This window comes from Hipposideros armiger, unplaced genomic scaffold (assembly GCF_001890085.2).
Source record: "Hipposideros armiger isolate ML-2016 unplaced genomic scaffold, ASM189008v1 scaffold_83, whole genome shotgun sequence".
NCBI lineage: Eukaryota > Metazoa > Chordata > Mammalia > Chiroptera > Hipposideridae > Hipposideros > Hipposideros armiger.
This window is the reverse complement of record NW_017731433.1, coordinates 3,741,611-3,754,425: the sequence shown is the minus strand read 5'-3', so window position 1 is coordinate 3,754,425 and position 12,815 is coordinate 3,741,611. Positions and strand designations below refer to the sequence as shown.

At 37.8% G+C, this 12,815-nt stretch overlaps 1 protein-coding gene across 1 annotated transcript; it reads left to right on the top strand.

Moving 5' to 3' along the window:
- The first annotated feature begins 490 nt into the window (after positions 1 to 490).
- EIF5A2 (eukaryotic translation initiation factor 5A2) lies at positions 491 to 12,563 on the top strand. Its single transcript, XM_019643909.1, has 5 exons — positions 491 to 626; positions 1,306 to 1,505; positions 2,056 to 2,160; positions 11,165 to 11,296; positions 11,817 to 12,563. Exons 2-5 carry the CDS (start codon positions 1,341 to 1,343, stop codon positions 11,874 to 11,876), a joined length of 462 nt encoding a protein of 153 aa, XP_019499454.1. The 5' UTR covers positions 491 to 626; positions 1,306 to 1,340; the 3' UTR covers positions 11,877 to 12,563.
- Positions 12,564 to 12,815: the final 252 nt, after the last annotated feature.

Sequence of the window (12,815 nt, the reverse complement as noted above, 5' to 3'; positions counted from 1 at the left end):
AAATACCGCACTTGGGCTCTTCCTGGAGGAACAAGGTGGGTTTGACCACCACGGAGGGCTGCAAGATGGGCCAGAAGCTGGAACCCAAAGTTTCCTCCACAGCCACGACGGACACTCACTGAGTTCGCTTGCCTTTCGAATTCTGACAACCGACACGTGACAACCGGCACGCACCTGAGGTCAGGGGCCACCATGCCCGTGGCCTGATTCCCATAAACTTCCACTGAAACTTGAACGCAACAAACCTAAAACTTTGCGGGTGCAAGTTTCTTTGGCAGTGAGTTTACACGCAGCAATCCGCCTCCAGAAAGTGCACTTCACGCCGGAAGTGCACTAAGCCGCAGCACGTGGGGTAGCCAGGGCGCTCTTCACGTGACTAGGCGGGGCCTCAAGAACCTTGTAGCCAATGGTAGCCTGGGAGGGCGGTGCCTGTGACGCGCCGGACCTATCCCGGAAATGGGGCTGAGGTGGGGGCGGGAAAGGGCGGGGAGGCCGGGGTGTGGAAAGTGTGGCGGCCCCGCCCCGCCTCTTGGAACTACCGCGGCCGCCACCGCTGCCGCTATCGCCGCCGCCGTAGGGGACCGGCGCGGGTACGCAGGCGAAAGGAGCTCTTTCTTTGCTGAAAGGTGAAGACACGGGGGAAAATTGGTGGGGCTGGGACCGGAGCGAGCCAGGGCCGGGAAAGGCGACGGGAGTCCTAACGAGGGAAGGAGGAAGGATGGATGGGAGGACGGAGGCGAGCGCGGGACTCGCCAGGGCTCAGGCCCATGCGGGGCCGGGCCGGGCCGAGGATGCCTGCAGGACAAGGGGGCGCCTGAGAGGCCCGGGATACCACGCCGCAGCCGGGGAGCGGAGTGCGCGCCGGATGCGCGAGGGCCAGGTGCTGCTGGCCTGGCCCTGTTATCCTCATCCTTCGCGGGGACGTGCGGCCTGGGCTGGGTCCCCCGCAGTGGGGAGCAGGGCGGCGGCGGAGGGCCGGGCGGTGCGGCGCGGTGCGGGAAGGTCGCCGGCTCCTCCTGCGGTGGGACGATGCGGGCCGGGATTTGCTGCTCCCTGCCTGGTGAGCCCCCTGGGCGGGCATCATCCACCCCCAGCTCGCTCTCAGCGACTTCCTTCCCCACCTCCCCACCAATGGATGGAAAAGTTTGTAGAGGCCAGAGTTAGAAAGTGCCCACTGTTCTTGGGTGGGTCTTCTATAGATGCAAAAATAATAGATCCACGATGCTTGGCACGTAACCTGTCCGAAATGAGATTTTTCGTTACCTGAGTCCCCATGGTTAAAAAGCAAACAAACTTTTTGCGTAGTTCCCTCCGAAAAGCTACCATCTCCCCAGCCCACCATGGCGGATGAAATTGATTTCACTACTGGAGATGCTGGGGCTTCCAGCACTTACCCTATGCAGTGCTCGGCCCTGCGCAAAAACGGCTTCGTGGTGCTCAAAGGACGACCATGCAAAATAGTGGAGATGTCAACTTCCAAAACTGGAAAGCACGGTCATGCCAAGGTAAGTACCCTTCCAGGTCTGTCTTTGCGTTGAGATTTTGATCATTTGTATTACATTACAGAGCATGAGATTTCTGTACTTAGAACTTTGTAATAAGCACTTTTTTTTTTCTTCACACAATACTGGGTGTTCGACTATCGTTTTGAATACTGAAAGGTAGCATTTCCTTCTTGGGCTCTTACAATGTTTCACTAATTGGGAACTGAAACTTTCCTGAAGCCCAGTGAGTTAGAAGATCTGTTCAGTTCACAGATGAGAAACCCTGTTCCAACATAATTCTAAGGAACCTAAATTCATTTTTCTTATGCATGCTTCTAATTGAATTACCGCACTTCATATGATTTAGGCCTTGATATGTTATGATACTGTTTAGTTGTTCATTGCTTGTCAATTTTATGACCGCTACGTCTTTTTAAGAAAGTAAAATTAGATGACCTTGAAAGGAGAAAGAATCTGTCATAATCAGCGTTGGTATTGTGCTCCTGTGTATGTAATGAGTGATATACTTGGCAAAGATTAAACAGGTTTCCTGTTCTTCCTTCTTTGTTAGGTTCACCTTGTTGGAATTGATATTTTCACTGGCAAAAAATATGAAGATATTTGCCCTTCTACTCACAACATGGATGTTCCAAATATTAAGAGAAACGATTATCAAGTAAGTACTAATTTCCTTTAGAATGCTTGTTTCTCAAAGGTGTGAATACATTGTACTATCAATTGTAATTTAACAAAAGCCAGTAGTAGTTCTGTAGGTTTTTCTAACCAATTACTAGTCACCACTTATCTGAGAAATTGGGCAAATAGTTGTATTTAACACTTGTACCTCATTTAGTATTATTCTAGTTGCTATTTTTTAAAACATTCTTGAATTTTTAAAAAGTTGAACACTTATTTGTTTCTCAAATCAAGTATATATTGTGACTGAATAAGTTTAATATTAATAAAATTATTATCCTCTTTGTTGTAAAATATTTCAATTTTAGATAACTCTTTCCCAGATGTTTTAATTTTTTTCACTTATCAGACCTAAGACTTTCAAGAAATTACTAGAATTCATGTTCCACAAGCCAAGTTTGTGTATTAATGAATGTGAGTCAGATTTTGCTATTCTTAAATAGGGAAATAAGTTAAAAGCCTTAAATATAAAGGAAAAAAATACATGGTCACTGAATATGGTGAAGAAAATACAAAAACTATGTAATTGTTTTATTTATATTCAGTGACCATGCTGTAACCTTTTGTTAAATTATAGGTATAAACTTCAAGTTTTAGTTCGAATTATACATTTGGGTAGGTCATGTTTAATGATAGCATTTTGTTGTTTGGAGTATTGATAGTAACCAAACCATTGACCTCATAGGATGTGGGAGCTCAGATTAATCATAATTAAAGTCTTTTTTTGAAAGTCTTCAATTTCTATATCAAGTATATCATATATGGAACTCTGTTCTTTTTACATAGTGAAAAATGTGAGTGTAACACTTATTAAACTGATTTCCTTTTATACCTTTTATTATACTGTATAATTTTTAAAGAATGTTACCATCAGCTGTAATTACCCAATGATTTCCTTTTACTGTTTGTCCACATGTAAACATATTTTTACATGGTTTTAGTCTAATAAGCAGTTTTATATTTTCACTTTCCCACTTATAAATATTTTCTAGGTTGCTTTGGAGTCTTTGTAGAACATTGAATTTTCTTAATATAATAGTGTTTTTTGTTTTGTTTTGTTTTGTTTGTTTGTTTTTTAGTCTAGCAGGTCTGGGTTTGGATTCAGTTCTACTACTTTCGAGCTGGATGACCTTAGATAAATTACACAACCTCTCTGAACCTCACTCTTTCCATCTCCAAAAGAGAGATAATGTGAGGAGTAAATGAGAAAATCTACCCCATAATTACCTCCTAAGTAGATGTATACCAAAGAGCGGTTATTTTCTGCACCCCCTTTTCCTGTATAAAAATTCCACTTAATCATTCCTTTATTCTTGAAGCACCTAATTTAGACAAGCATAGATTTTTCTTTTGCCTCAAATGGATTTCTGTTTTCAAAGCATTAACATGTGAATGCTTTGAATATTCAGTATTCATAATATTCATTAATATGCATTCAACATAGAATGCTTTTGCCTTTGAGTGTTTCAGAAAGATGGTATCAGTAGTTCAGATAATTACTGTTATGATCAATTTAGTCAATCATTGATTACAGCTCAAGATTTAACATAAAGGAAAAATTTGATTTGGGGTTTTTTTGGGGATGTAGCAGGGCCTAGACTGGGGGCGGGGGGTATAGGTTAGTAAGCCCCCTAACCTAGAGCACAAAATTTTAAATAAAGATAGGGTCAGTAACAATGCCAAGCCACGTAGGAGCCTAAGGCAAAAGGAAAAATCAATAATTGTGATCCTATCTTTGTTTAAAATTTTGATATTTTGTTCATTATGGAATTTTTACACTAATTCTTTTTTTTTTAATATTGCATTAAAATATTTATCTGATCATTGATGGTTCTTGTTGGTGCCACCTAAAATTTTACACCTGAGACAAGTGCCTCACTTGCTTCACTCTAGTCCCAGCCTTTGGTATGTAGTTTGTGCTGCAGAGTGTACGTAAGAGATCCAGACAGTTGGGTCCAAATTCTTGCTTTGGCATGAACTGTGTGACCTCAGTTGGCAAGTTGCTTAACCTCTTGCCTTCCTTTCCTTATTTATAAAATGGGGATAAGAATCATAAACAACTCATGGAATCATTGTGAGGTTTAATTAGTTAAGACTTAAAACAGTGCCTTGCATAGTAAATACTCAGTGATCATATCCCTTCATTATTAAGTCACCATAGAAGACTTATTTCTGCTCATTTAAAATAATTAGCTCTGTGAGCCTTTCCATTTATATTTATTGTGCTACAGTAGTCTTCACTCACCTAGCCAAGTGCCTTGATTAAATTCCTACTTTTCTTATTATTTGGCTACATGCAGTCCTTTGTATTTGCTTTTTTCAGTATTTCAAGTGCCAGTTTGGCAGTCAGCTAAAATGAAAATGAATATATATATTTATTTATTTATTTATTTATTTATTTATATACACACATTATAATAATTAAAAAGTAAATCTTTGTTTAGAAAAAATGTATTAATATTCACAATTTTAATTTTATGTATTTTAAAATAAGTTCAGAATAGAAGAAAAATTCTCTCCTGACTTCCACTGGATGATGTAGCTAGGGTTAGGATTGCTGATTTCCATTACTCCTCCCAAAAGTAGTTACGGTTCTCTGGGGCTCAGTAATGGTATAAAATGTAAATATATCCAGACACTTTTGGGAATCCCCAAATTTTTAAATATAAAAACTCTTGATTCGGCATTTACTAAAGTTTTACCTGTCACTTGAAGACCATTTTTCAGAAGGAAAGCTAATAACTATAGGATATGTTTAAGTATACAGGGGGTGCCAAAGAAGTGTATGCATATTTTAAGAAAGTAAACTATTAAAATTGTAATACTCAATATATGCTGATCACAAAAGATGAATACAAGTCACGTTTGATTTCTGCAATTACAAGAAATCAAAGTGGTTACCATCAGCGTCCAGACACTTCTGATTACTACTGTACTATAGTACTTTACTATAGTACTTCTGAACTACTACTGCTTGAGCAATGGTGACCAAAGTGGTACCCCTGGTATTTTGTGGACCTTTGGATTATTGATGAATTGCCAAACCTATGAATATTAAATCCTAGTATATTCTTCAAATAAGTGGTATGCCTTTTGGATATTGGAATATGCGAGTTGAATTTTGTTGCAACTTAAAAAAAGAGCAACAACAAAGAAGATAATGATGCTATCAGTTCCTTGGGGTTAAAGTCTTTTTATAATTTTTACCTGTTCTATGGAATCTTTGTGTTCCCTGGCAGAAGAAGCCTTTCTTTGGGAATAAAAAGTTTGTGAACCAGCAGATCCCAGTATTATAGGGATAAGAAGCAAATATTTTGCTGTAGTATCAGTAAGGGTAATAGTGAGAAGAACTACAACCTTTGGTTCCTAGACCTGTATATTCTACCTAGGGAAAAATAGTACCATGTATTGAAATATATTGCAAACTAGAACAGCACCTAGGCCTACAAACTATCACCCAGCAGGTGGCAAAGATGACGCCTTCAATAGGCCAATCCACACAGGCAAGCTATTTTAGAATGATGGCGTACACGGACCAGTGAATTCTCTGAGCATTGTCCTTCTTATTTTGCCTGTCAAATGAGGGTTTTAGTCAGAAATTACCCCGTCTGTAATACAGGAATGTGGCATTCTATAAATCCCCAGATGAGATTTTAGCAGAAGCACTGCAGGCCGGGGAGGCAAATGCATCTGTAGAGTAAGAATCTAATGCAATGAGTACAAACTGCTGCTGCGTCTTCCATGATGGAAGGGGTACAGTGTTATTGGTGGCCGGCTTTAACCCCTGGGGAATGGTGCCATGCCAAGGACTCTGTATTGGTCTCTGCTGTGAGGTACTCAGTAGTGGCTTTAGTCAAATCAGCTTTGGTGAGAGAAAGTCTGTGTCACTGAGCCCATCCACCATGGCCACTTTCTTCGTAGGCCAATTGAGCAAGGACTGGGAAGACTACAAAAAAACCCTGAAAGATAGTCATAGATCATCTTGTCCACCTAATTATCTGTCTTCTCTGTCGTGGAACCCCATGAGAAAGCATTCACTTGGGCACATTCTCTAACTATGTGGAGAAGTTCTTCCACATACCACTTCCCCACACCGTATTGTCACCAATTTTTCTGTGTTCTTTCAGTGACCTTGACCTTCCCCCCAAACTCGTAGGCATTGCCCATAATCAGTGTAAATCCAAATCTCTGGCTTTCTCTTCTTCCACATCCAGTGCATGAAGTTCTTACCCCCACTATCTTTCAGAGCCACCTCTGAAGTTTCATCAGATCATGCATAACCATCAAGAAACCATTTGGAAGTTTTCTTTTTTTCAGTCAGCAGGTCATGGGCACTCCCTAGAAAGCCATTGGTATAAACTGAGGGAGAAGTTGTTGGTGTAGCAGAAGAAGGTGCTTTCTCAGTCTGAGCTACTTCTCATACGACTTGTTTGTGCCTTTAGGACCTGCTCAAGTTGATCTCATATATGCTACTTCCACTTGATGATGGAGTGCAGCTGTGCATACACCCAACTTCATGGCTTGGTGGGTCAGAAGATGACTCCAATTGATGACAGTGTTATTTGCTTAGCTTTTATAATAACAATGATCAAGCATCAGGTCTCTCCCGGGGACCAGCAGCTCTGAGGAAGTAGCCTGAGAGGCTGGGGGAAGAGGAAAAGGAAGAAATAGAAAGGAAGAGGCCTTACAAGTCTGATTGTCTGAAATAGATCGAGGAATGAAATTAAATTCAGAAATTAGGTCTAAGCAGGCACCTGTAGTGATGGTATGCCTTCTCCAGCTTTCTGGTATATACCAATAATACAGATACAGGCAAAAAAAGTTTCTCTATAATTCCCCTTTTCAATGTTCTTTCTTATTCTGACCACATCATGGACGGACTCTGTAGTCATGAACTCTCCCCACATCCTTCCTTTTAGTTCATGCTTTGCTTCTTCAGCTCCCTGGGGCTCCAACCATTTAGTGGTTACAATGCTTTCTAGAATTCTGACACACCATAGCATTTTTCTTGTGGAAATTTTCAAAATATAATGACCCGCATATACCCATCATTCAGCTTAAATAATTATCAACACATAGGCAGTCTTATTTCATCTATACCCCGCCACCTAATTTTTCTTCCTGTACCCTCCACTTCTTGATTATTTTGAAGCTAATATCAGATATTTTATCATTTCATTTGAAGATATTTTTGTTATACATTTCTAAAGGATAAGAACTATAAAAAAATTAAAAATACTATGGCACCTAAAAAATTAGTAATTCCTTAATATCTTTAAATATCCAATAAATATCTACATTTCCTAATTGTCTCTTTTTTTCTTTCTTTTTTTTTTTTTTTGCATTTTGGATATGATGGCTATTGTTTTTATTTTATAGTTCATCTAAATCAGGACCTAAATAAAATTCCCACATTGAAATTGGTTGGTGTATCTCTAAAATCTGTTTTAATCTATAGGTTCTCCTGTCTCACGTACTGGAGTTCTCTTTCTTCTCTCTCTTCTCCCACCCTCTCCCTCCTCATTTTTTTGATAAACTATATCATTTACTCTGTAGACTTTCCACAGTCTGCATTTTGCTAATTGCGTTTCCTTGTTGTTTAACATATTCCTCTGTCCCATATATTTCCTGAAAATTGATAATTAGATGTAGAGGCTTGGTCAGATACAGTTTAGATTTTTATTTTCTTCCTCTTCTTTCTTTAATACAAACTACTCCATAGCAGATGTTCTATGCAACCATCAGGTAAATAAGTCTGACTGTTGCTCTTTTTGTGATGTTATTAGATATATGATAATTGCCTCAACCCATTAATTTATTAGGGGAGACAAAATTATCTGTCATCATTCCTCCTTCTTTTTTTCCAGAACAGTTCTATAAAGAGAAACTTCCCTTCATTTTTTTTGTTTGTTTGCCCTGTGGTACAATATATAATAGAAAAGGCAGTATAAATGCTTGATTCTTTCCCTTTAATTACTAGTTTTCAAAATGAGCTGTTTCCTTAGTATTCACTGAAGGTGACCAATCAAATGTTGTTTGTTTGTTTTTTCACTATGAACTTTAACCATATTTGCATTTCAATCCATTGTAGTAATTATACTTACCAATTTTCAAATTGTCCTATCTTTGCTAGGGGACCATATTCAGGTTAGCTCCAGATTCTCTTTAGTATGGGCCTAGTGGTTTTGATAGCTCCATGCTTTCTAGTGTAACAGCTGGCTCCAGGTTCATCTTGTATACTTCCTGTTCTGGACCTGGAATTATTCATTTTTCCAAGGAGCCCTATGGAGAGAAATAGCATCTCTGGGAGAAATAGCACCATACATTGGATTATTTTAGTAGGAAATAATAGATACCACATCCTGGTACTGTATCTTCAGGGTATAATAAAATTTCATTGGTCATTCAGCAGTGTGGTACACCACTGCATGCCTAACACCTCTATTAAGTTTTCTGACCCCACCCTCTCCCATCTCCCTGCTTCCTAATAAATGATTACTCTATCAAAATGCTCTCTACCAAAAGCAAAAAAAAACCCAAATTGTTCAAAAGCACCTTAAAGTTATCAAATGAGTAGCTTTCTTTAAAGGTGAAGGATCAGAAAGAAATACTTAAAATTGACTTATAACTGTCTCTTCACCATCCTCTTCTTCTAACTCTATAGCCAGAGAAGGCTTTGAGAGAATATGGAAAAAAGTGTACAAAAAATATGCTTGCAACTCAGCAATGACACTGGTAGCTTTTTTTTTTTTTTTAAGATTACAAATTACAAAAGGGAAAATGGTACACCTTTAGAGTGGAAAAATCTGGCAGATACTCCTTTAAAGAGATCAAAGTTAACATCACAAGTAATAGGACTCATTGAGTTAATTTGTCTCTTGATCAAATACTCTGATCACTTACATAGTATTCCTCCCCAAAATCACGAGAAAACAATTAGACAAACCCAAAATGAGGAAGATTCTATAATACAGTGAACCTGTACTCTTCAAAAATGTCGGTGTCGTGAAAGACAAAGGGTGAGGGACTTTCCAGTTTAAAAGGGACTAAACTGCCATGACAGCCAGGTAAATACAGGTGTGTTCCTAGAGGCGGGAGGGAGAAGTTGCTATCAAAGACAGTATTGGGACAATTGGCAAATTTACATATTGAAAAATACTTTAGCAATATTGAATTTCCTGATTTTGAAAAATAAACTGGTCATTTAAGAGTATGTCCTTGTTCTTAGGAAAAATACCCTGAAGTATTTATTGCTAAAGAGTCATGATGTGTATTGCTTCTCGGCCTTTTGGCTAAGATCAAGTGAAGAGTCATGATGTGTGAAACTTCCTCTCAAATGGTTCAGTAAAAATGAGAAAAGAATAAGCATGTGTGTGATATGTATTTTATATATTCCATATATACAGAGAGAGAAAAATATGCACATGTGGTTAAATGTTAACAATGGATGAATCTAGGTAAAAGATATGGGATTTTGTTGCATTATTTTTGTAACTTTTCTGAATATCTGAAAATGTTTAAATAATTCAAGAAAGATCAAATAATTATTCATTTTCATTGAACTTTATTTTCTGTTTAATTTTATTTTTGAAAATTTTAATTTTATTTCATAAAGCAATTTCTGTTATATATTTAACAAACATAAATACATTTTTACAAGATGTTTTATAATATAGCTATACATTTTTATATTTGAAATGCTTTATATTTCATCCCAGAGTTTATTTTACAAATTCTTAACTCAAAACACAAAGTACCACCATTATATAAATAAATATCAAAATACCAGCATCATTTTTTGGCTTCTATGTTTCAGTCACTAATGGCACTGGGAACCTTGAAATGGACAAGTTCCACTTCAGGTAAAAGAGCCCAAATCAGAAAGAGCTGCCTCGTGAGCCGGTAGTTAATCGTTTAAAAATTATATTACTACATCAGCCTCCTCACTCCTCTCCTAACAACCTCACAAACATTTGAGGGACATAAAGATTAATTAAAAGTGTGGTTTTTTTGTTTGTTTGTTTGTTTTTGAGATTTTGGACATGTGCAAAACTGAAAACTTCTGTGAAAGCTGGGATTTCTCTGGAAAGCCATAGCCAGGCTTGGCAGTGCCATAGAGGAGAGACTCGAAGCTCTCCCCTGTGGCGTGCCTGTGCTATATTATAGTGGCTAAAGGGTTCCAGGACTGGGGCTTTTACCCCTTTTGTATATGTCAATGTTAACATCTGGTATCCTGGATGATTGCCTGCAATAAAATCTGTTAGAATTCTAGGCACACTGATGGTATACATGCTTTCAGAATACATGAGTGCAGCCTGGCTGTTTCCTCATGCCTATAACAAAAGAAATTCAGTTATTTCAAAACTGTGCCTTTTGCAAAGTAGGTTGATGATCGGGTTTGTTTCATTTTGTCATCAGCAAGCTAGTGTTTGTCTTTTAACAAAAAATCTAGCATTGTTAGCAGTAAGTTGGAGACTAATGAAATTGTAAAACATTGTAATCATGAAAAATTTAAAATAACCTTTATGGCCATTAATGGGAAAATGCTTAAATCAGTTACAGTGTATCTATGCAATTGTAAAGTGGTAAAAGAGACAAAGGTAGACCCATATTTTGCAATTTGGAAAGATTTCTAAGACATGTTATTAAGTGAAAACTTGCTGAAAAATACTTATGCTATTTTTTAAATAACTATTTTTGTGTTGTGCACATAAATGTAAATGCTTCAGGATACACTTTGAAGCCTAAACTGTTTAATAATGCAGACTTGGGGGAGGGGTGAAGTACAGGGAAGAGTGAACTTACACTTTTTGTCTGTACATATTTTATACTTTTGTATGTCTAGCATTTTTAAGCACTAAGAATATCTTAATGTCTTACTGTGTACTTATACTAATGAATGTATATTTCAGTTTAACTATGTAAATATGACAAAGTAGTGGGTATAATCTAATCAGTGCAAATGATATAATTTCTTTTAATAGCTGATATGCATTCAGGATGGTTACCTTTCCCTGCTGACAGAAACTGGTGAAGTTCGTGAGGATCTTAAACTGCCAGAAGGTGAACTAGGCAAAGAAATAGAAGGAAAATACAATGCCGGTGAAGATGTACAGGTAAAGACCTATGGGAAGATTGTTTTTTTTAAACCATTTTATAAAAATTTGTCCTAAACTAGTTACATGAAATACAATATATATGAAGTGTAGCTCTTAAATACTGCTGAAATTCTGAAAATGATCTCCAAAGAAAGCTTTCCTGTGATATCCTTAGAGACCCATCACGAAAGAAATTATCAAAGTTTGTTTATTTTGTTAATAGACACGGTCAGCCTCAAATTTGAAGATCAACATCTGAGCTACTCTTGAAGTATGAGAAAGGATGCTATGGGAATATGAGTACATAACACCTAATAAGTATTGAAACATTTATAGCCCGTATTCTCCCTGTTCCCTGGAAGTTATCTTGAAAACCATAATTTGAGCAATTTCCCTTTAGGAAACTTTTGGTCTTGGAATACCTCTTTCCAAAGTCAATATGTATAAAATATCCACAAATTATAGTATATAATGAATTAAATTTATCATACAGTTGTAGTGTCTTCTGAATAATTTTACTTGCATTTTTCCCTTCTAGGTTTCTGTCATGTGTGCAATGAGTGAAGAATATGCTGTAGCCATAAAGCCCTGCAAATAAATGGGAACATGAGGCATGGGCAAACCATGGAGGTCTGGATCAACTGCAGATCTAAAGTTTGGTTCTAAGTTGTCACCAAAGCTATGGCCTTCATAAGCCACCTCATTTATTTTTTATTTGTTTTCAAATTGTGCTGAGTTAGTTTTGCAGGCAGTTGGTAATTTAAAAGAGTAATCAAGATGTATAATTCTTTTTTTTTTTTTTTAATTTTGTAGCTGTTGTTCCTATAACATTCCTGTGTTTTTTCTGTATGTGAGTCTAAGAAACAGACAAGGTAGCTTCAGCAGATATGATTTGTCTGAGCAAATCATTCCTGAATGATTTAAACGATAAACAAACCAGGGTTTAAAATCAAACAATGTAGCATCTAGTGGTATTGAAGTACCACATTTAAGTTGAATTGCTCTGTGTTAATTTCAGACTTAATATCATAGAGTAAGTAAATTATGGATTGGAGCTGTCACAGTGTCAGCCTGTGTGTGGCAAGCAGAAAAACTTAAACAAAAATGTTATCAAAAAGTGTCAGTTATCTTAGTAGCCATGTGTAGCCACATGTATTGCCTTGGTCATACTCTTCTTTGCCAAATTGTTGGCCGACTTAATATAACCTTATATATGAGGTCTGACAATTAAGTTCGCGAACTCATCCTAGAAAAAGTGCTACATACCTCATTGCTGAATATCACTATGGTCACCTTCGAAGTCCTCCCCTTGGGAAGCTATGCACCGACGCCAGCGCCTCCAAAGCAATTTTGGAACTCTTTTTCTGGAATGGCCATCAGAGCTATCGTTGTGTTACCTTTGATGTTCTGAATGTCATCAAAATGTCTTCCTTTCAATATTTCCTTTATCGTTGGGTAAAGAAAGAAGTCATTGGGGGCCAGATCAGGTGAGTAGGGAGGGCATTCCAATGTAGTTATTTGTTTACTGGCTAAAAAC

What these genes read in the sequence shown, in the direction of transcription:
- EIF5A2 (XM_019643909.1), top strand. Translation starts at nt 1,341, where the DNA reads ATGGCGGATGAAATTGATTTCACTACTGGAGATGCTGGGGCTTCCAGC. An exon ending in GAAAGCACGGTCATGCCAAG is followed by an intron (nt 1,506 to 2,055) that starts GTAAGTACCCTT and finishes CTTCTTTGTTAG; the next exon opens with GTTCACCTTGTTGGAATTGA. An exon ending in TTAAGAGAAACGATTATCAA is followed by an intron (nt 2,161 to 11,164) that starts GTAAGTACTAAT and finishes TTCTTTTAATAG; the next exon opens with CTGATATGCATTCAGGATGG.